Source organism: Camelina sativa, chromosome 18 (assembly GCF_030686135.1).
Source record: "Camelina sativa cultivar CO46 ecotype springtype chromosome 18, ASM3068613v1".
NCBI lineage: Eukaryota > Viridiplantae > Streptophyta > Magnoliopsida > Brassicales > Brassicaceae > Camelina > Camelina sativa.
Window position 1 is genome coordinate 20,549,396 of NC_141897.1, and position 21,449 is coordinate 20,570,844.

The window sequence follows — 21,449 nt, forward strand, 5'->3', positions numbered from 1 at the left end:
CCTAAATCACAAAAAGCGAAAAAAATAAATAAAAAAGTTAGAAGAATATAGCATATTCTCTACAACTTGTTTCATGTTCATTTGTTTGCTCTTTAGTTTAGCCAAATCAGAGTGACACACTGACACTGCATTTATCACAATTACGTATCTAAACATAGTAAAAAGAAAGATTATCTACGCTTCTAAAGAACACGCACTCAAAACTCGTAATTTCACCCTAGCTAGTTACGAGTTTAGAGAATACGCACTCAAAACTCGTATTTTCACCCTAGCTAGTTAGTTATATACTATACTAGTATATTTTATGCAATAGACATTTATTTTCTGTTTTAAAAAAATCCCGCCTAATTAAAGAAATAGACGACTAGAATGCACAAAATGTCAAACAAGTCGATAATATTTTCAATTGATAAAAAATATGTTTATAAAATTAAATATGGTCGGCTAAATAAAAATAAAATTCTGCTTATAGAAGATGTTGCAAATTAGGTGGTAAGAAAGCTACTAATATTTCTATTTAAGGACGTTATCCAGTAAGACAAGACCACGTATTAATATGAACGATTGCAAAGACCTTCTGGTCTCTTCGCTTATCGTAAGCCTTTGATTTTGTATTGTAGTCAACTTAATATTTATAATCTATCACGTCATTTTTATTTCCTAATACCATAAATTTAGGCGAATGGCCAAGTGTCTACATGTTGAAGAGACGATGAAGATTAAAACCAACCAGCTTATGAATAGCTTAATTAAAACACGAGCGGAGTTGACCAGATTATATATATGGTCATGAACGTGCTTCCGACTCAATCGGTATATTTGTGTTTTATGGCATATATATATATATATATATATATTTTTATTCTATAGTTTTGTAAATTATAGAACGAGATACAAATTAAGTTTCGGAGCTAAGTGGTTTATAAATCTATTTTAAGTAATGTATAATTATCAATTGTTTTTCACTGAACGTAGTAGTTTAGCTCATTAAAAAAACGACATTATTCAGTGTTTTTTGTTTTTGGTGAATGAAATTATTCAGTGTTATGATTTAGCTTGTTAGCGTAATAGGCAATTAATATTTCTGAATTTGGTTGATAGAGATAACACAAACATAGACCCCCCGCGTCTCATTTCTTTGAATACTCGGATAAAACAAGCATAATTGTTAATTTATTAGAAGACGATGAGAAAAATGCATAATTGTAACATGTGCTATAGTGCTAGGCCTAAGTAACAAATCAGTGGAGCTAGCTTTTTTGGTGATTACTAATTTGACCCATTTTCATATGTTGGGCTCCAAACTGTGGGGTTCAATAGAAGTGTGATACTTGGGCGCGCAAATGATCAAACAGTCAATCATACATACTACTACTAAATACGTAAAATAGCACAAAGCATTATAAAAATGCTGTTACTTACAATCTTAAAATATAAAATAAATTTAGGATTTGTAACATATGGATTTATGTTCGTGTTGCTAGCATGCATGTTATAAACCCAGATTCAAACTCGACCGATGTGCGTGTGTAAGTTGTAGACGATTTACTATATCATTATATGTTGGGTTTTACGTGTAGTTTGTAAAATTATTGAGTTGCTACTCGGTTCTTGTAAGATTTCAATTCCAACTCCAACACAATCTATTCTTGATAAATCAGTTTCAATCAAAAAGTGCATTATCAGCAGAAAAATCCCAATGATATATATACTCCAAAGTATTTTGATGATAAAGATTTGCTTACAGTGGCAATAGTGCAGCTAAAGCGAAAGACTTAATTTACCCTTTGCTCCTCTATAAATCTTAAAGAAAGGAAACACATGAAAATCTCAAAAAAAGAAAGAAAGAAATTTAAGGTACTCTTAACACTCCTTGAAACAAAACCAAAACTGATTCATTATTTAGATCCCAAAACTGAAAGTTTTGGACCAGAGCCTTCTAGTTGAGTTTCCACGTGCCATTTCCCCGTACCAATTTTTTTAAAGATGCTGGTGCTGGTGACAGAAACTTGGGTACCAATAGGTTGTTCTTGAGACTTTTCCTTGTTGTCTTCTGTTTTAGTGTTGGTGTCTAGTTTCTTAGTGTATTCTTCGATTTTTCTGATCTGGGTCTTCATGGTGTCAACATCTTTAGACTCCATAGCTTTCTTGATGCTGGAAAGGTAAAACCTCAAGTCCATGATCACATGGTTATTCTTCACGATTCGTTTCCCAGCATCTGCTATGACGCAGTGGGCTTGCAAAGTTGCAGTCTCAAGATCAGCTGTAACATTGGTGGTTGAGTAAAAACAGCCTTGGTGGTAAGGCTGAAAGAAGGAGAAAAACAAAATTGGTGAATATCTTGAAAAATATTATAAAAATTAGTATTCCTCCCACCGAGGCAAAGAAGGAATATGATACGCATATCATTCCACAAAATCACATCCCTAATTGTTGACAAAAAAAAAAAAAAATCACATCCCTAAATATAATATATTACCACCCATCACTTCGCTATACACAAACACTAATCAACATGCATGCATGTATAAACGTAGAGAGAGACCAACTAACCTTGTTCAGAGTTCGAAGACCTTGAACCTGAATCCTTCTTAACGCGGCAGCAGCAGCAGCCATCTCGACGACGAGTTTGTTTTGTTTCTTTCTTTGTTCTTAGGGGTTTTAGGGCACAACACTGAATCGAGAGGAAGTTTTTATATGCCGCCTTAATGGGTCCTGTATAAAAAGCCCAAAAACAAAAGTTAGACGAAATATATACTTTTTGAGTATAGTTTAAAAAATTATTGAGTTACGATGAGGAATCCCATTGGAGCTTCTTGTTTAGAAACTCTTAATTGAAATAATTCAAAAATAATAAAAAGTTTAGACTACAAATTCTCCAGCTGAAGATGTTGTTCTTATTAGTGCATGGTTAAACACTAGCAAAGACCAAATTGTGGGTAATGAACAAAAAGCATCCGCTTTTTGGAAAAGAACTGCTACATATTTTTTCAAATAGCTCCTCTGTTGTAGGCTTATCAACACGGAATTGGAACCATTGCAAGCAAAGATGGTAAAAGAAGAAAGAGAAGGTTGCCACTAAAGTCATCAAAGCGAAAGGGGGAGAAGGTTGCCATTTAATTAAGACAACAATTGAAGAAAGAGAGACCAATTCTCGAGAACTTGTGTACGCAAAAAGAGAAAGTCATAGCGGAGCGAAATAAACTATCAAGGGATGGAAGTGCTTAGAAGTCTTCTTGCGAAAACAAAACAACTTTAAGTGAAAGAAGAAACTTTGAAGAATGTTCTAATCTTGAAATGCAATAAAGTTTTCACATTTGTGTCTAAAATTATGTTGTATGACATCTCCCCATCTGTGTTTTTTATTTAAATTGTATCATCTCCCAATATCACTTTACTGTTATGTTTCACGTTCTGCATAATTAATAGTATTATCTTTTAACTCACGTCTTTCAGCTCTTCCTATATTACCAAAGTCTCTTACTATAATTTATAAGTTTTTGTCTACGTTGAACCATTAAATCCAAACTTCCAAAACTGAAGTGAGACCCTTGTTCAGAGGATTGTGTGGACGTTGAAATTTAAGTGTGTGGTTACTTTGTGATTAACTCCATTAAACATCTAAAGAAACTGAGATCAGATTAGGAGAATAACTAGATTTGCAAACTTGGTCGCCATCTTATTAACTAAATTCTCTGCAAAAGTAAAAAACTCTCGGCATAAGCAAAGAGCAAATCAAAATAAGTAAAGAGTCTCTGTAAAAGAAACTTCATATCCATCTGTCAAGAAAACTCGAATACATATTCGAAAGGAATGTTTCAGAGGATTTGATGTTTGCTTTTTTTCATATACAGAGGATACATTCTCTTTTGTCTATATGTTTATAGATCGTAGGGCTAGCTTCACTGTAGTTAATTTCATAAAAACCTTATCTCTTTCTCTACCTTTTTGTTTTATTTAAACCAAAGAGACTTCTTCTTCTTCTTCATTCTTATTAATCTCTGTTCTTTTTTTTAGAACCAAACATAAATCTCTCATCGCTTCACGTCATCTTTAACTTCAATCATAAAAATCTTATCTAAACTTCTTCTTCACGTCGTCTTCATCTTCTTCATGTCGTATCCTATTCCTAATCCACTCAATTCTTCATCAGATAAAGCATTTGATAACATGTTTGATGAATTTTTTGATAACATATTTGATAACATTTTTGATAACGCATTTGATAAAATTTTTGATAACGCATTAGATGCTTATGAAAAAAAACTTCAAAAGGCAAACAATTCAAGAGAACGAACTCGTCGAGCATATATAGAAAGAGGTCGTGAGGTAGGTATACTATCTTTTATCATTATTTTAGTTGTTATTTATATTTTTCTAGCATTTTTAGTTGTATTTATAAGTTTTTCTACTATGTTTATTTCTTTTTGCTTAATGATGTTATATATTATTTCTATTCTAATGAATTAAATTTAACTTGAGATTTTGAGATTACAACAAAAAACAAAATATTCTGTTTTAAACAATTTTAATAATGTAAAAATATAATTATCAAAAAATTACAAAAATTATAAAAATTAAAAGTTTTTTTTAATACTTATAAAGAGATTATATATATTTCATAAATTCGAAATTATAACATTATTTACTTATTTTTAATTTTAAGTTATTAATTCTACAAAAAAAATTGAAATGAGATTAAAGAAAATATACAGTTAATTATTAATTCTAAATTTTGTAAATAGTCACTTCTATGTAAACATAGATTGTTTCATATTTTCATCTAACAATTTTTTTTTTTCAAAAATATTGTTTTCAACTTTGTTCTATAGGTAGAACTTTTTTAATTGAAAGCTAAATTTTTAATAAAAATATATGTGTGTTCCTTTTCTAATACTGTATTTTAAAATTTAATGTAGTATTTTTAGATTTTTTATTTCATTTATCTTTTCACCTTTGAATTATTTGGGATTCATATATTATCATGCTTATAAATTTCTATTATTTCTTTATTTATGTCAAATTTATTTTCTTCTAATTTTTCAACTTTAATTGAGTGTTCATAGACTCTTTTTTGTGCAAACATAATTTTACCATTCATTCAATCCTAAAAGGGAGGAGTAGAAGCTCATCAACCTAATAGTTAGATAAAATAGGTTAATCAAAAAATAAGCTTACAACAAACAAAGATAGATAGATCGGAAAAACATAAATTGTTGTTGATAGATCCGTAGGAGTTCGGAGACTGTGACACGATGGTTTGCGGATAGGTTTAAAAGAATTGATTTGGAAACCTATATCACCAAAGTGCACTTATCTTTTCGATCAAGGGTTAAGAGAACTCCAGAGTTAAGTGTGCTTGAGCTGAAGTAGTTTAAGCATGAGTGACCTTTCGGGAAGTGATTGTCGTAACTGTGTGAGCGAAGACAAAACAAGTATTACGAGGAAGGGTCGGTAATATGGTAATTTGTAAGGTCAGTAAACAAATATTCCTCCCGGACGTAACATACCGGCCGCCGAATATGGGTGAGCCAGGAGTAGACAAGGGGCCCACTGAAGAAGGTGGCTATGAACTGGGAGTGTGATATGTTACGGTTTTGACTCACTTTGACCCTGTTTATTTGATAGTTTTGTAGTTGTTTGAGTCCTTTTCAGGTTATAATAAGAGGCTAGGAAGCTAAAAGCAAGGATTGGAACAGCAGGAGCAATCAGAGCAGAAAGGAGTTGAATTGGAGCAGAAAAGCTGATTTTAGACCCAGGAGCACATGCTCCCGATTTCCGAGCACATGCTCCCAACTCTACGGATTCATGACGACACGTGGCAAGCATCTAGGCGCCGATTCCCTGCCTAATTCCCCTTATTTTAGGCGATCCTTTGTGAGAGAAAGAGGGAGGAGATCGATTTTTAATAGGGAGATTTGATTTGGATTCTTTCCTTATTTTTCTCTACTTGTATGCTATTTAACCTAGGGTTTTTAGGAGAGAAAATATACTTTTCTTTTGGGTTTTTGAGCGACGTTTTGTGGGGGAGGAAAAGCGGCTACCTTCCTCAACATGCTGCTGAGACTCCACCGTCGAGTCAAAAAGAAGCCGAAGCATCCGGCGGGCATGTGCTCCCATCCAGCGAGCACGTGCTCCCGACTCCCGATCAGACTGTTCCTACTGAGGTACCTCCTGCACGCGTGTACACCCCTAGGGTTCCTTACCCTGTTCCTCCTAAGAAATCTCGCAAGGATTTGGAGGATGCAAAGTGGAAGGAGATGTTGAGAGAATTGACGGTAAAACTACCCCTAGCTGATGTTGTTCAGATGATACCTGCTTTGAAGAGATATGTGAAAGGGTTAGTTTCTGGGAGAGTGTCAGAGGAAGAGAACATGATGATGGTTTCAAGAGAGTGCAGTGCTGTGCTGCAAAACAAAGTGCTAAAGAAGAGAGATGATCCAGGGCGATTTGTCTTATCCGTGAGAATCGGTAAAACGATTTTTGCAAACTCCCTCTGTGATCTAGGTTCCAGTGTGAACCTTATGCCATATTCAGTGGCTAAAAGGCTGGGATACACGAAGTTCAAGTCTACACGGATTTCGTTAGTATTCGCGGATAGATCCACCAAGCGCCCCATAGGAGTGTTGGAGGATTTACATGTCCAGATAGGGGACACGCTTGTACCAGCAGACTTTGTGGTTCTGGAACTTGAAGAAGAACCACGTGACCCCCTGATCTTAGGTAGATCATTCTTATGCACAGCTGGTGCGATTATAGATGTGCAAGGGGGAGCGATCGATCTCCAGCTGGGGGATATGATTGCAAGGTTTGAGATGAATAAGCTGCTCAAGAAACCTATGATAGATGGTCAGACTTTTGTGGTTGATGATGGTTCAGAGGTTGCACATGAGGTTACCGATGAAGTTCTCACTCTCGACCCGTTGGAGGTTGCCTTGACAAAGGCAGAAGGAATGTTGGAAGAAGATGCGGAGCACATGCTCGCAGGACGCGAGCAACCCGATGCACATGCTCGGCAAACTGCGAAAAAAAGAAAAAAAGATGTGGAGCACATGCTCGCAGGACGCGAGCAACCCGATGCACATGCTCGGCAAACTAAAAACAAAAGAAGAAAAAGAGAAGAGCGATTGGGCCAGGTAAGTTTAATGAATTTCAGGCGCATGCCCACCAAGCCCAGACCGATTTCAGTGATTTTTGAGACTAAATTGCTTTATTATCCACCACGTCGGAGGCGCCGCCTTGCCCGTTCGGAGAGCGAGAGCCCAGACGATTCCGACGTCTGATCACGGTTACACACACCATCATTGTTCTATCCGCCTTATTTTCTTTTCATTTTTTGTTGTTATCTTTATTTTTCTTCTTGTCTAGGTCTCTCTTTGGCTTATTTTCACACCGGGGACGGTGTGAAGTAAGTCCGGGGGAGGGTCACCTATGACCTTTGTTTTCTTTATTTTTCTTTTTATTGAGTCTGTTTGTCATGTGAGTCGAACCAAAACTTGTGGGAATTAGGACCGAAATCTGTGATGTTTTTAACCATTTGTGAGTTTGACCGTTTCCTAGTGACCATTGTTGCAGAACTAAGAGTACAGAGACGAGCTAATACCTCTTCACATTCGGACCCTTCTCCTGGCCAGAAAAGCTTCATCCCATTAAAGTTTCACCGGAAAGACTTAGACTCTACTTTATTGGAACCTAACCGGATTTAAATTCTTCTCGTTTTGGGCATTAGGATAGGGAACGTGTCACATATTCAGGACTTCTTATTCATTTTGCCAATCTTGCTGATCCTGAATAGCTAGCTCATTTTAAGTTAGTACCCACCCCGAGCCTAAACTCTTTTCAAACCACTTGCACTTGTATTTTTGTTTTCTCATTCTGTGCAGCTATGTGCAAAACGGTCGGGGAGAGCAGGACTGACACAATCTCTAACTCGCTCTTGCTGGAGAACCAAAGAGGAAAAAGCCGGACGGACAGAGCACGTGCTCCAACCCAGCGAGCACCTGCTCCGAAATTATATAAATCCGAGTCTACGAGTTGTTTTGAGCAGAGAGAGAGCCTAGGATACGGTCCGCATGCTCCTGGGGCAATATCAGAAGAAGATCCCCCATCATCCTTCATATGTTTCATGCTAAAAAAAAAAAAAAAAAAAAAAAAAAAAAAAAAAAAAAACGTTTAAGGATGATGGAAAGGGACCAGAGCTAGTGTTACACACCCCCGAGCATGCGTTGTAACCTGAGGAGAAAAGAGAGGCTGAGTTTGAGAAGATAAGAAGAGGAGAGCGATTAGAGGTTGTGGACATCAATGAGTCCACTCTCCCTTACTATTTTGTGTGATATCCTGCATCTCTTTCGAAGTAATGGTAACCCCTAAACACTCTATAGCTCCACCATTAAAACAGCCCTTTATCTACCAAGCCTCGATTTCACTAGCTTAATGCCCTTAATGAGAAGCTCACGCCAATTTTAATTGAATGTAAAGAGTCTTTGTCTGGAAAGTGATCTTTTTCTGGGTTTGATTGCCAATTATGGTTCTGGTTTTGGAGATGTTTGCTGGAGAAGTTTTTGGTATAGCTTTTTCTAACACATGTGGTCTGCAGGTCATGGTCTACTCACGGTTTCTGAGATTTTTGCGAGTTCCCACCTTGGCTCTCTTGGCGCTTGGTTTGAGTTTGTTTGAGGACAAACAAAGATCTAAGTCCGGGGGAGTTGATATGTTACGGTTTTGACTCACTTTGACCTTGTTTATTTGATAGTTTTGTAGTTGTTTGAGTCCTTTTCAGGTTATAATAAGAGGCTAGGAAGCTAAAAGCAAGGATTGGAACAGCAGGAGCAATCAGAGCAGAAAGGAGTTGAATTGGAGCAGAAAAGCTGATTTTAGACCCAGGAGCACATGCTCCCAACTCTACGGATTCATGACGACACGTGGCAAGCATCTAGACGCCGATTCTCTGCCTAATTCCCCTTATTTTAGGCGATCCTTTGTGAGAGAAAGAGGGAGGAGATCGATTTTTAATAGGGAGATTTGATTTGGATTCTTTCCTTATTTTTCTCTACTTGTATGCTATTTAACCTAGGGTTTTTAGGAGAGAAAATATACTTTTCTTTTGGGTTTTTGAGCGACGTTTTGTGGGGGAGGAAAAGCGGCTACCTTGTTTATCATTCTCTTAACCCTTTTTATTTTTATGCTATTGAATTTTTCATCTATGTTGGCTATTCAATTCTCTATGTCTGAGTAGTTCTCTTTGCTAGATTAGGGGGTTTCAAAGGGGTTTCATGGGTTAGCAACAGAACACAAATAGGGCCTTATATAATCGATTGTCTTCACTATTGTTAGACTTAATGCTTAGGTTGATTTGATCACCCAATCTATGATTCTAGGTTTATCTATTCATCAAAAGTGTAATAGGTTGCTAGAAAAGACATTAGTGGGCAAATTATCCTAGACCTGCGAAAGTTGATGTGTAGGTGATTTGTGAACTTATCATTCCTGTTCTTTAATGCTTGTCTGCGATTCTGGGCTCAAACGACAGTTTAGGGTTTATGGACCGCCGAGCATGTGCTCCGGATGTCTGAGCATGTGCTCCGCGTTTCCGCACATAATCGATCAGATAGAGTTATTGATGCCACGACAGTGGATCAGTTTATATTTATGTTTGAGTTCTAGACTGGTACTTAATCTATGCCCTGAATAGTTGTTTGGTTGCTATCTCTGAAATTCCCAAGAATTACCCCTGATCTAGTGTTTTGTTTGTTGCCTTTTTATACCGTTTTAATCGCTTAATTGTTACCAAAAACCAACTTTGAATTGTCTTAGCTTGAAATTGAACCAATAGAACCATAGAGTAAAACTTGGTCTTCGTGGGATTCGACCCCTAAGTACTACTTATTTGCTGTGCACTTGCAGTAGGAAAATAGGGTTTAAAACTCTGTGTTATCAGAGTGGACATGGGGCTCACTAAAAAAGGTGGCATTCAGAGAGTTCTAGAGACAAAGGCTACATCATGGTGTGTCAAAGATACTTGCACAAATACAATGGAAAAATTAACATTAGTTACTATCAAAATATTTTGTGACATTAGAAAAGGGTCTTTAGTTTCATTGGTTGTCGGAACAAGTCATTTTGAGATAATTGAAAGACGTAAATATGTTGTCTCCACACATGAGGAAGGAAAAGCCGAGGTTCTTTCTATGGTGGAGGAGGTTGGACGCAAGGTTATCTTCCCAAAGGGAAAAATGTATAGGAGGTTGGACACAAGGTTATTCCCGAAGCGAGGAAGGTGGGACCATAGTTCTCTCCATGATAGAGGAGGTTGGACGCAAGATTCTCTGCATAAGGGACGAGGGTAGAGCCGAGGTTCTCTCCATGATTGGTCATACACTATTGTGATAATACATTATTGATTAGTATACTATGTAATATATGCTTTTTTTAGCAAAAAATTTTAATAATTAAAAGTATTATGCAAAAGTGAAAGAAAAAAAACATATAATAGTTGACTTAATGTGTTCATACAGATATTTTCTAGGTGGTAGCAAAAAATATATATATAACATACAATATATTTAGGTGTTAAAAAATTACGTTTTTAATGGTAATGGTAATATACATAAAAGATTTGTAAATAGGTATAAATTAGTATATTATAGCCAAAAAAAACTTATAAATAACGTAGAACAAATTTTAATATATTTTTATTAATTTTAATTTTATTTTACAAAAATTTAAACCCGCACATCTAGCGGCTCTTTGTCTAGTTGAATATATTAATACCATGTCGCCCCTTGTTTCTAGGCAATTGATTTGGATTTAAAATTTTAAATCCTGTGGGCCGCTTTTGGACCATATTTTTACTTGCAAATCCAAAATTAAACAAGAAAAAACTATGGGCTGCAAACTACACACACTCTTTATATTTTTATCAAAAAAAATCAGATAATTGATAATACAAACAAACCAAAATTATAATGAAATTACAGAAGAGGAAAACTAGAGTCCGACAATGTAACAAACATTGTATCTTTTAAAACAAGCTATTCATCGCATTTTTTTTTCCAATTAAATTTTTAAAAATCATTATCTTCTTGTTCTTCTTTAAAAAAAAAAAAAAAAAAAACTTGTTTGATCACCTAAAAAAAACTGGTAATTCCTATTTGTAATTATATACAAATAGTATAAAATATATATTCATCATCCAATTAGATAGCTACAAGTTACAACAATTATGGAAAATACCATTGTGATTGTATATAAGGAAAGTGGGAACACTATCCAACGAGGAAAAGACTCATACACAGTCAGCTCCACGTTTTCATGCGACGCCTCTGACAATGATGTTCTTATCTTTCTTTCCTTTTTTTACCCACATAGGAATAAAATAGTACTACTAGTAATTTTGATTTATTATTAGTTGGATAATAATCTTTTGATAAAACTTAATTATCATGAAATCCTAGTAAAAACACCCTAATCCGGATCTTTAGATATTATTGACCAATAATATCATTCAAAAAATATTGGTCAACAGTCGTTAATCATCAATATGTGTGTGAGAGTTAATTATAGCACTACAAATCACGAAATCAACGGTGAAAAAAATGATGGGAAATGGATAAAGTGATAAAAACTAGTTGGAGATAATAAGAAAGGACTTACACAAGTTTCTGCATAAAGTTTACTGTGTGTTGTTGTTCTTCCATTGATATCGAGAGGTCAATAAAGTGTGATGAGCTTTTTGTGATCCTGTTACTCTCATTCAAAAATCTTGTTCTTTTTTGAAACTGTGTTTTGAGTTTTTGTTTGCTTTTTCGTAAACACAAGATTTTGACATGGAAGCAATTTCATCTCTTGGAATCAATCATGGGTTTTCTCTGTTTTCTCAGGAGACTAATACATCAAAAAAAGCGAAACTTTATCCTGTTATGAGCTTTGATTTGAAAGAACAACAACAACACCCCATGGCTTCAACAGATTTCACCAACCATACCCTTAGTACTACTGCCTTCTCTTCTTCTTCTTCTTCCTCTGTAGCTCCTGTAAGCAAACAGCAGAACGAAAAAAACATCTCTTTTTCGATTTTGTGGTTTAATATAGATTTCTGAGTCGGCTTTGTGTTTGAAATGGTTAGTTTCAGGGGAAGACAACATCAACTGGTACGAGTAGAGGAATGAGGTGGTGGGAAAAGTCAACGAAACACAACATGTTAGAGATTCAATCTGCTAATCATCTTGTTGACTCTTTGTTAAACGCTGGTGATAGATTGGTTGTTCTTCATTTCTTCTCTCCTGGTTGTGGTGGCTGCAAATCTCTCCACCCCAAGGTATCATTATCAATACTTGTTTACAACTAGTTTTTGTTGTTGAGATTTTCAGTAGTATATTTGACATGTTTGTTTTGTTGTTTGGTAATATGTATGTATAAACAGATCTGTCAATTGGCTGAATCAAACCCAGATGTGATATTTCTCAAAGTGAATCAAGAAGAGCTTAGGACAATGTGTCATGGCCTTAATGTTCATGTGCTTCCTTTCTTTAAGTTTTATAGAGGAGCAGAGGGTAAAGTCTGTAGCTTTAGCTGCACTATTGCCACCGTAAGCAAAAACCTTTATAATCAAAAACACAATTTGAAGTTTTCATATCATTTTTCGTTTTTTTGCTGATGATGATGCACTTTTTATGATTGGAATGTGCAGATCAATAAGTTCAAGAAAGCTTTGGAAAAGCACGGGAGTGAAAGATGCAGCCTCGGACCAGCAAAGGGATTGGATGAGAAAGAACTGGCGGCTTTAGCATCGGTTGGGGAACTAAAAATGAATCTCAACTCCTTCAAACAGTACCAAAGTAGCAGCAGCCTCGGTTATAAAACAGAGGAACAATATGAAAAAGTGATGCTATGAAGAAGACATGATCGTTTCGTAAGGATTCTTGAGTTGTAGATATTGTTATGATTGGATCTGCATTTTAGGTTTTTGGTTATTTTTAGTTTCACCTCATAAGTCCTTATAACTAGCAATGGTAATTTCTATTAGCCTCCTAAGATTGAACCAATCTGTATTGAAATCTAAATATGTACGACTTCAAAGTTTTCAATTCAATTACTTAATGTAAGGAGGAACATGCTTCTACACTGTTGATCATCTCTGGATCAAGACCTTTACTCTGTTTCAATATTGTTTACTTATGAAAGAAACATGGTATGTGTTCAGATCTAAAACCAAACAGATAAGAAAGATTTGGATATGTCAAAGTTTTTGGCTTTACCTCAGCATCAATGATTGTAATCATATATGAATCAGATCTGATGATTATTTGAAATCCATCATTGGTAAAGCCTTTGCTAAAACTTTGAATCAAACTAAAAAAAAAGGTTTTTTTTTGTGTAGAAGCATCAGAGAGATTCCCATTATAGACTATAGTCAACACAGATTTATTTCTGATGTCCCTGTCTTGTAATCGTCACTTGCAAAACAACACAAACCCCAAACTTAAAGCTTGAGCTTGAAAAAACTATTGAAAAACGCATCTCAAGAACTTTGAACAACAAAATCCTATGTAACTAGTCAATTCATATATGAAAACAAATTAAGCTTGAAAACAAAAGAAGAAGAAGATTATGAAGAAGAGACGGCGTTTAGAATCAGAGACCTAGGAACAGAGAGAAAGATAAGTTTAGGGTGTAGGATGCTCGCTCGGACTACCTTATAAAGAGGATTTTGGGGATAGACCGTTATCTAGTTTATAATACAATATATAGGGGTGTATAGGGTTTAAAATCAAATGGGGATGTAGCTCAGATGGTAGAGCGCTCGCTTAGCATGCGAGAGGTACGGGGATCGATACCCCGCATCTCCATCTTTTTTTTCCTTTCTTACCTGATTTTCAAATTTTACATTATTTATTTGCAAAGTTTACAAATCTAGAATTTTGCATAAGTCATCCATGTTTCCATCCATCTTGTTTTCATTGTTGTGGAACTAATTGTTCAGCCTGAGCCTGAGGAGTGAAGGAAAAGTATCTCTCTTCTATGACTCTTTAGGGAGGAATCGAGGCAGAGCTAGATTCAAGAGCCTCAACCAAATGGAGACAGAGAACCAATGGTCCCATAAAGTTGAAAGATGGGATAATCAAAGCTCAGTGCATGAACTTTACTATAATGTCAAATCCCATATACATAGGGAAAGATCCATGTATTAGTTCATGCAACAAATTTATGTGCAAGAACTTGTCTGACAATGTTTTTATAACGAGTGACAGCGACGCTATAGAACAACACAATACCCGCTATCGAAATGTTTCTAAAATCATTGACATCTCTCTAATCTCAATTGTTTTAACTGTATTACAATTTTCAAACAAGATTACAGTATAGAAGAAGACGACTCTAGCCTCCTCGAGACTTCTTCTGAATGAGTCAAATCTTACTTTGGCGCCTCATTCTCTGATGATCGGATCCCTTCCTCGATACGCTACAACATATGAGGAATACGGTTACAGTTTCTGTTTATAATTTAGAACTTTCAAATATTTTAATTTGCTGACTTCTTTACCTGAAGAAGATAGTTGTGAAGCCAATCTAGTGTCTGCGGGAATGTGGTGGCGGATATATTTACAACAGTCACTCCCTGATTTTCACAAATAAGAAATGTTAGAACCGTAAAAACCTGAAAAGGAATTAATGAGTGATAAAAGGACCCAGCAAACCTGTGAATTGAAGGAACAAAGGTAGTCTTCAATGGTCTTTAGGTTTGTAATTAGTCTATCTTTCACCTGCAACAAGAAAAGCCAAACATGTGTTCATACAACTTTCAAGATCAGTTTAGTGATCTTTTTTAAGCTTCAGGTTTTCTTAATACCTTAGATGTATATTTCTCTCCAGACGTACGAGAAGAGATCCACTCCTCTAACAAAGCCTGAGAAAATGAGATTAAGAAAACAAAGAATAGAGAAAGGCTACTTACAAGTTATATAGCTTGAAATGAACAAACTTTGATTCACCTTATGGTCGAATTCAGACATTTTTAAAACAATAGATATGACTATTGGTTCAGGGCCAGATTTCGTCTTCCCACTTCCATCTGCAGATTTGCTTTTCTTTTCAGCATCTCTCGAACTTTCAGCTGCACACACGAAACAAAATAGAACTATAACAATCATAAAGAAGCAAATGCAAGAATTTTCACAAAAAAAGGAAAAAAAGGATATGCTGTCGATTTTACATTGTGTAACTTTTTCTGACTGGTCCATAGCTTCAGTAGATGCCATGGCTTCATCCTGAGCATGTGGTTTCATAGTACTATTCTCGGTTTCTTTCGTGTCAGAAGAACCTGCCTCGGGATTTTTATCCGATGTTAAATCTCTTGAAGAGTTTGTTTCTGCGCTGCTGCTCTTCTCGGGATCATTTGATGGAGCTTTGTTCTCATCATTCATTAAGTATATGCTTGGATCTAAATGTCTTCCCTGTAATAATTTGGCCAAGATTAGAAAACAAGTGTAACAACCGGAATATTTCACAAACAATTTTACCTCAATTATAATTGGTTTCCCATCTTTCATTGCTTTCTTCAAATCACCACCAAGTCCTAAACAAACCACAAGACATTGAGAATTGTCAAAACACACACATACAAAACAAGAATAAAGAGTGTAACAATCCACAAACACAAAAGCAAAAGAATCATACAGCTTCCAACAGCAAAAGGAAGTACCTTTTCGAACAATTCTGCATTCTCTACAGAATTCAGTAATCAACTCTTCTGATGAGCCAAATTCTCGAGTCCATACAGGAGTTGATGTCAATGGAGCACTGAATTAAACAAGAATAAACATGTTTATGCAATATGCACTAATTTATAGTCACTTGTGTAATCGAAGAACCATAATGCACATAAATTAGAAAGGAGAAAAACGTACTCAGTTGCAGTTCGAAGCAGCTCATATACCATGTCTGTCTGTGAAACAAAAAAGAGCACATAACGATTTTTCAAAAATATCCACAAACAAATGAGAATGAACAGATGAAGAAATGGTTACTGAGAAGTTACCTGTAAGACGTTTGGCAAGTTTAGTCTCTGAGCAAGTTGTGTAGCTATAGTGGACTTGCCAACACAAGCTGTTCCACAAACAAGTATAACAAGAGGCACTCTTTGATGATGAAATCTAAAACCCACAAAAAAAATATAAAGTCAAAAAACATAAAAACTTTGAGAAAAGATGATGGAACAAGAAAAATAACATAAAGCGTATTACTTTGTCATCATATTGTAACGATTAATGTACTCCTCCCCATAACCACGTCGCTCCATTAGCTGCAAAAATTGAAATCATCTATCATCATCAGAATACTTTAAAACATTCACAAGACAATTCTATCAAAAGATGTAAAGTATGGTGACCTTAAACAAATTGGTTTCCAAATCAGACTGAGACCTGCAAAGACAAGTTAATGTCACAAACATGCGAAAGTATGTAAATTTAAGTCGCTAATAAGACGAAATGGGAGCATACACATCAAGAAGACTGTTGTCAATAAGAAGCTTCTTGAGCTCAAGAGAAATCTTTATAGCCTCATGATTTGGGATCTGAATTAAAAAAAAAAATCAGCAAACATTGTAACCAACCAATTCAAGAAAAAGGGTTTGGGGTGTGAAGATTGAACAAACCTTAGTAACAGTTAACATTCTACAGACTAGGAAACGAGACAGAACATAGTAGTGATCTGCGTTGTCTCCAAGCCATACTTTCACCTTAAAAAAAAAAAACAAATTTGTCTCGTCAATAAGAAAAAAAAAACAGAACTTTAAAAGAAAGAGAAGGATTCAAAACCCCAAAAATCGAACCTTGACGAAATCGTATTTAGAAGAAGCGTTACGAGGAGAAGAAGGAACAGAAGAGAATGATCGGATGTTGATTTCTCTAGGTTCGTGTTCGCCGTTGTTGTTGTTTGTTCTTGAAGAACCAGAAGATGATTCCTCTCCTCTGTCCTTCATCTTCAACTTTTCAATAACAAGTTTTTAGAGTCTATTACGAATCACGATGATCTCTCTCCCTCTCTCTCTCTCTGATGATATCTGTTTGATGTTTCCGACATCTGAATGAGAAAGACTTCTTTCGGAGGAGGACGGACATGTAATATTTTACTCTGTTTTTTTTTTTTTTTTTTTTCATAGTGATAAATTATGATAAGCCCATATTGAGAATTGAGTCCACGTTTATTTGGCCCAGCCCATACCAATCCTTATGTCGCAAATAGGCTTGTAAACTTTTAGGGTTTGGGTTTAAAATAAAGAGTTATGACTTATGAGACTTAAACCCAAGATGTTGTTTAAGATCGATGAGTAGCGTCATTGACACATGAATGATGATCTTTTAGAGAATTATGTTAAGAGAAACCATCGATGAAAATATTTAGTCTATGGACCATTCATTATATTGGTAGCCATTCTCTTTAAATAGTATGATTTCTTAATCAGAAGCTTAAAAGTTACTTATTTTGTTTATGGTATTGACCTCACACAACGTGGAAGAATCGAAGTAGCATCTGCAAAATAACAATAGGTTTTTTTTTTTTAATTTCTCTGACGATAGTAATTAATTAGTCAGAGAGCAAAAGCAAAGACTAATTAATTAAACGACTTAGGGTTTGCGCCTCCTCCATTAGGAGAGGTAGACCAAAAAAAAAAAAAAAAAAACTTTCGAGGGATATGATCTGTGATCATTTGCATCTCCTTTTTCTTGTTAAAAGCATTCCTTCTTCTTAATATCACAGATCTTCTTGGTCGGCTTGTTTTGTTCTTTTCTTTTTTAGGCCTTTAAATCGAATCTTGAAAGATTTAATTCGAAAAAGGGTTTTCTTGGGGTTTCTTGATTTTTCAACTTTTGTGTTAGAGCACTGATATAGTCTTACTCTTTGGATCTTCCTCCTGTTATCAAGAAACCATTTCTGTGGTTTGGATTTGGATCCAAATTAAGTGTTTCCTTTCTCAAAGAAAACTGATTTATTTACACACTAACTTAAAAAACTGATCGGTTTTAGGGTTCCATATACGGATTTGCTAATCTTGCTAGGAGGATGGTGAGAAAGAAGATCGAGATCAAAAGAATCGAGAATATCACGAGCAGACAAGTCACCTTCTCCAAGCGTAGGAAAGGTCTTTTGAAGAAAGCTCACGAGCTTTCAGTTCTATGCGATGCTCAAGTCGCCGCCATTGTCTTTTCTCAGAAAGGAAAATTATATGATTTCGCTAGCTCCAAGTAAGCAATTTATCTATAATTTTTGAGAATTTTAATCCAGTTAATTAGTACTTTAGTAATGTTTTTAGTATATCTTCTGTTTGTCCAAAAAAAAAAAAAAGGTTTTAGTATTCTCTAGTCAGTAGTAATATCCTACTAGAGATATATATCGGTCGAAATTATTTTTTTCCCAAAATATGCCTTTTTCAAGGTTTTGTTTTTGTTTTTGGTTATGTAGAGTTTTTCTCTAGTACCACCAAGTGTTATTTAATGGATTAAAAGCATAATCAAAATTAATTTTACAAATATTTATGTTACCTTATAATTGAGTTCTTCTTCAAGCACGAGCAAATGATTTAGGGTTTTCCAGAAAAAGCGTTTTTGAACTTTGAACCTAGTATGCCTTGGAACTCATGCTGAAACCACTTGACACGTTTATAATAATTAAAAATCTCATCAGTGTTCATGCCATACTTTTAAGAGTACAATTGAACCGTTTTAAGAATATATAGGAAGCAAATATATGTATGAGACCAGATCGTGATGCTTTTTTCACAGGGTCTCAAGCAATATCCCTAGATATACTTTACACGATTCTTATACATTATATGAGTTGATCTTTAATATAGGTAAGTAAGTTTCTTCTACTAATAAATCCAAATTAGTCCAAAATCTCATATTGTCATGTGATGCCACAGTGACTAATACATTTGCGTTAGTTAAGATGACCAACCGAAAGTTTTGTTGTAAAAATGTTCGTTTCTTTAATAAACTCGAGAGGTTACTAATTACTGGATATGACCATCTAAAGAAAAATTTCGGGTGGTTATCTTGTACATAATGTAATACTTCTTTTCTTTTGAGTTTGTGACGCACCGTCCTAGCCGGTAGGTCGTACATGTATTTAAGTGTCATTGGTTGCTATATATATATAAGAAACCAAGTCACAGAAATTAAAAGAAATACACATTGGCATATGTTTAGCAGTACCTTCCTGAGAGATAGATGGCCGTGACTACAACGTGTTTTTTTTATATGTCTAAAATATATAAATTTGCATATCCGTGAATATTCTTGTGGATCATGTTAACACATTTGGAAACTAATATATATATCCTAATAAAATAAAAATGAATTTAGCATGCAGAAGATGATGGAACGATATGGAATATACAAAAGGGAGTATTTTTCGGCAGAGATATTCCAAAGAGAGCAATATGTGCAGGATCTCAAGAACGAAATCACAGTAATGGTGAAAAGGATTGGCCTTCTTCAACTTCAATGCCGGTTACTATCAAATCATTTTATATCTACTGCATACATACGTTTTTTTTATATGCAATATGATTAAATATACACTCTTGAACGAGATAATATCTTAGGAAGCTGATGGGGCAAGATTTGGATTCGTGTTCGGTGGATGAGCTCAAAGAGATAACTATCCAGCTTGAGAAAAGCCTTACTGTTGTCAGGTCAAGAAAGGTAAAATCCCATCGAGAATTAACAAAAGTACTTGTAATAGATAACTAAATAAGTAATTAAGAAATATATAACAATTACAAGTATGCCGTCATAATGTGTTTAACAATAATATGTCTTATTTTGTATGTTATGTGAGACTTTTCACGTTTCAATCTAAATGATCAGCTATATATGGAACTAGCGCATCGCAATGTTTCTTTGTGTGCCTGTAATTCATTCCAGATTTACGATTTTGGCAGGCCAAGATAAATGAAGATGAGGTAGAGAAACTAAAAGAAGAGGTATACTAATATGAATATATGATACTAACTAGCTAGTTTAATTGCTTTTTGTATGGATATATTTTTAATTCTCCTTGCGACTTTTTCTTCATTAGATTGAAGGAGAGAGAGAGCTCTTGAACGAGAGACCTAGGCTGCACCTGCACGAAATGGTACACAACTACGTTGTAATACAATCGAATTAGGACAAATACATATTATTCATTAATGCATATACACTTTTAAACATGGACTTTACATGTGTTGACAAAAAAAAACTTACCACATATTACAAATGTTAAGGCTGCATATATAGCTTGAACATTTGCTTCTATATCTAATTACTACAATTATTGATATATATATATATATATATATATATATTATATGTATAGTGAATGTTAATTTCACTAACAAAAACCATCAATTGGCATATTCGTCCCTTTTGTTTTATCTCTTGTTGATGCGGGATTTAGCACCCCCGACATACCGAACTAAACAAGAAAGACAATTTGGTTATTTAATTGGGAATCCGGTTAAGTATTCAGTTAGGTCATTTAAGCACACTTTGGATAGAAAAAGCCCAGCCTCGAGGGTGAAGAACTGACTTCCACTTCGCCCGGCGGCCGAACTAAGAGATAGAGTAACTTTCCTTATTTCAGTTCGTCTGATAAGGAAAGTTAATATATTGTGCAATTTATAACTATGTATAAAGGGGAAAAGACTTCTCCATTGTAAAGCATCCATCATTGAATACAATTATTGAGTTCTCTTCTTGTTCTTAGCGATAGAAACCCTAGTTCTTAAAAGATCAATTCCTTTTCTTCTAACAATCAAAGCTTAGATTAATTTTCTAGAGGGTTTACTTTACCGAATTTGTTATCCCCCATAAACAAATTCATTGTGAAAATCCAGTTTCTACATCTCTGAAGAGCTACTTTTATCTTCCATGAATTAATATAGGAAGTAACATGTTTTATGATTTCAGTTTGAAGAAAAACCCTTGTGGATGCAGTCAAGGAGCCTAGTGAGTGAGAATAGTGCAGCAGCTTCTTGTGTTTGTGTAAACATGAACACATCGGATGTCGAAACTGATTTGTTCATCGGATTGCCGCAAAGCCGAATGTTATGATTTCTTCGTTTTTTAACCATCCGACTCTTCATACTATCCAAGTATATTACTGTTTATATGTAGAATAAACCAAGAATAAATTACTGTTTAAGAATTCTCTACTAAATGTAGAGCTGATCATTATTATTTTTCTAGTTTGTGATGTAAACAACATGGTTTTATATTGTAAAATAGAGTGTTTTTACTTTTAAGATATTTGATGTTTCTAGATAAAAACTGAACCCAAATGGCAAACAAAACTCGTCAAACATTCACTTTACTTTTTATTAACTTATGTATTTTCACTAGGAAAATATTTTTCTCAGCAGTACCAACGCTCTCTATGCTTATGCTTTATTCAATTGATCAAAA

General features: G+C 34.9%; 4 protein-coding genes, 2 non-coding genes and 1 pseudogene across 7 annotated transcripts; 3 read left to right on the top strand and 4 right to left on the bottom strand.

Annotated features, from left to right (window-relative positions):
• Nucleotides 1–1,752: 1,752 nt before the first annotated feature.
• On the bottom strand, nucleotides 1,753–2,845 carry LOC147923102 (uncharacterized). The gene is made up of 2 exons (XM_087498228.1): nucleotides 2,554–2,845; nucleotides 1,753–2,306 (listed from the first exon to the last, which is right to left on the bottom strand). The coding sequence occupies exons 1-2, from the start codon at nucleotides 2,614–2,616 to the stop codon at nucleotides 1,899–1,901; spliced, it is 471 nt and encodes a 156-aa protein (XP_087354354.1). The 5' UTR covers nucleotides 2,617–2,845; the 3' UTR covers nucleotides 1,753–1,898.
• An 8,441-nt stretch (nucleotides 2,846–11,286) lies between these two features.
• On the top strand, nucleotides 11,287–13,103 carry LOC104762259 (thioredoxin-like 1-2, chloroplastic). 2 transcript variants are annotated; one of them, XM_010485512.3, is made up of 5 exons: nucleotides 11,400–11,708; nucleotides 11,880–12,032; nucleotides 12,125–12,316; nucleotides 12,422–12,586; nucleotides 12,689–13,103. In XM_010485512.3, exons 2-5 carry the CDS (start codon nucleotides 11,919–11,921, stop codon nucleotides 12,890–12,892), a joined length of 675 nt encoding a protein of 224 aa, XP_010483814.1. In that variant the 5' UTR covers nucleotides 11,400–11,708; nucleotides 11,880–11,918; the 3' UTR covers nucleotides 12,893–13,103. The 2 variants fall into 2 exon arrangements, with proteins under 2 accessions (XP_010483812.1, XP_010483814.1); XM_010485510.3 differs by having other exon boundaries at nucleotides 11,287–12,032.
• Nucleotides 13,104–13,253: 150 nt separating this feature from the next.
• Nucleotides 13,254–13,323, bottom strand: LOC147923103 (small nucleolar RNA snoR124). The gene has a single exon (XR_015589963.1). It is a non-coding gene; the product is annotated as a small nucleolar RNA snoR124 (small nucleolar RNA).
• Nucleotides 13,324–13,377: 54 nt separating this feature from the next.
• On the bottom strand, nucleotides 13,378–13,462 carry LOC147923104 (small nucleolar RNA R44/J54/Z268 family; annotated as a pseudogene).
• A 312-nt stretch (nucleotides 13,463–13,774) lies between these two features.
• TRNAA-AGC (transfer RNA alanine (anticodon AGC)) lies at nucleotides 13,775–13,847 on the top strand. Its single transcript has one exon. It is a non-coding gene; the product is annotated as a tRNA-Ala (tRNA).
• Nucleotides 13,848–14,116: 269 nt separating this feature from the next.
• LOC104762260 (uncharacterized) lies at nucleotides 14,117–17,175 on the bottom strand. The gene is made up of 15 exons (XM_010485513.3): nucleotides 16,832–17,175; nucleotides 16,655–16,738; nucleotides 16,500–16,573; nucleotides 16,388–16,421; nucleotides 16,242–16,300; nucleotides 16,037–16,151; nucleotides 15,906–15,943; nucleotides 15,701–15,798; nucleotides 15,519–15,574; nucleotides 15,212–15,452; nucleotides 14,991–15,112; nucleotides 14,849–14,905; nucleotides 14,697–14,762; nucleotides 14,543–14,617; nucleotides 14,117–14,461 (listed from the first exon to the last, which is right to left on the bottom strand). Exons 1-15 carry the CDS (start codon nucleotides 16,979–16,981, stop codon nucleotides 14,414–14,416), a joined length of 1,317 nt encoding a protein of 438 aa, XP_010483815.2. The 5' UTR covers nucleotides 16,982–17,175; the 3' UTR covers nucleotides 14,117–14,413.
• Nucleotides 17,176–17,650: 475 nt separating this feature from the next.
• LOC104763619 (MADS-box protein AGL71-like) lies at nucleotides 17,651–21,337 on the top strand. Its single transcript, XM_087497969.1, has 6 exons — nucleotides 17,651–18,245; nucleotides 19,365–19,511; nucleotides 19,607–19,706; nucleotides 19,946–19,987; nucleotides 20,083–20,139; nucleotides 20,955–21,337. Exons 1-6 carry the CDS (start codon nucleotides 18,064–18,066, stop codon nucleotides 21,096–21,098), a joined length of 672 nt encoding a protein of 223 aa, XP_087354095.1. The 5' UTR covers nucleotides 17,651–18,063; the 3' UTR covers nucleotides 21,099–21,337.
• Nucleotides 21,338–21,449: the final 112 nt, after the last annotated feature.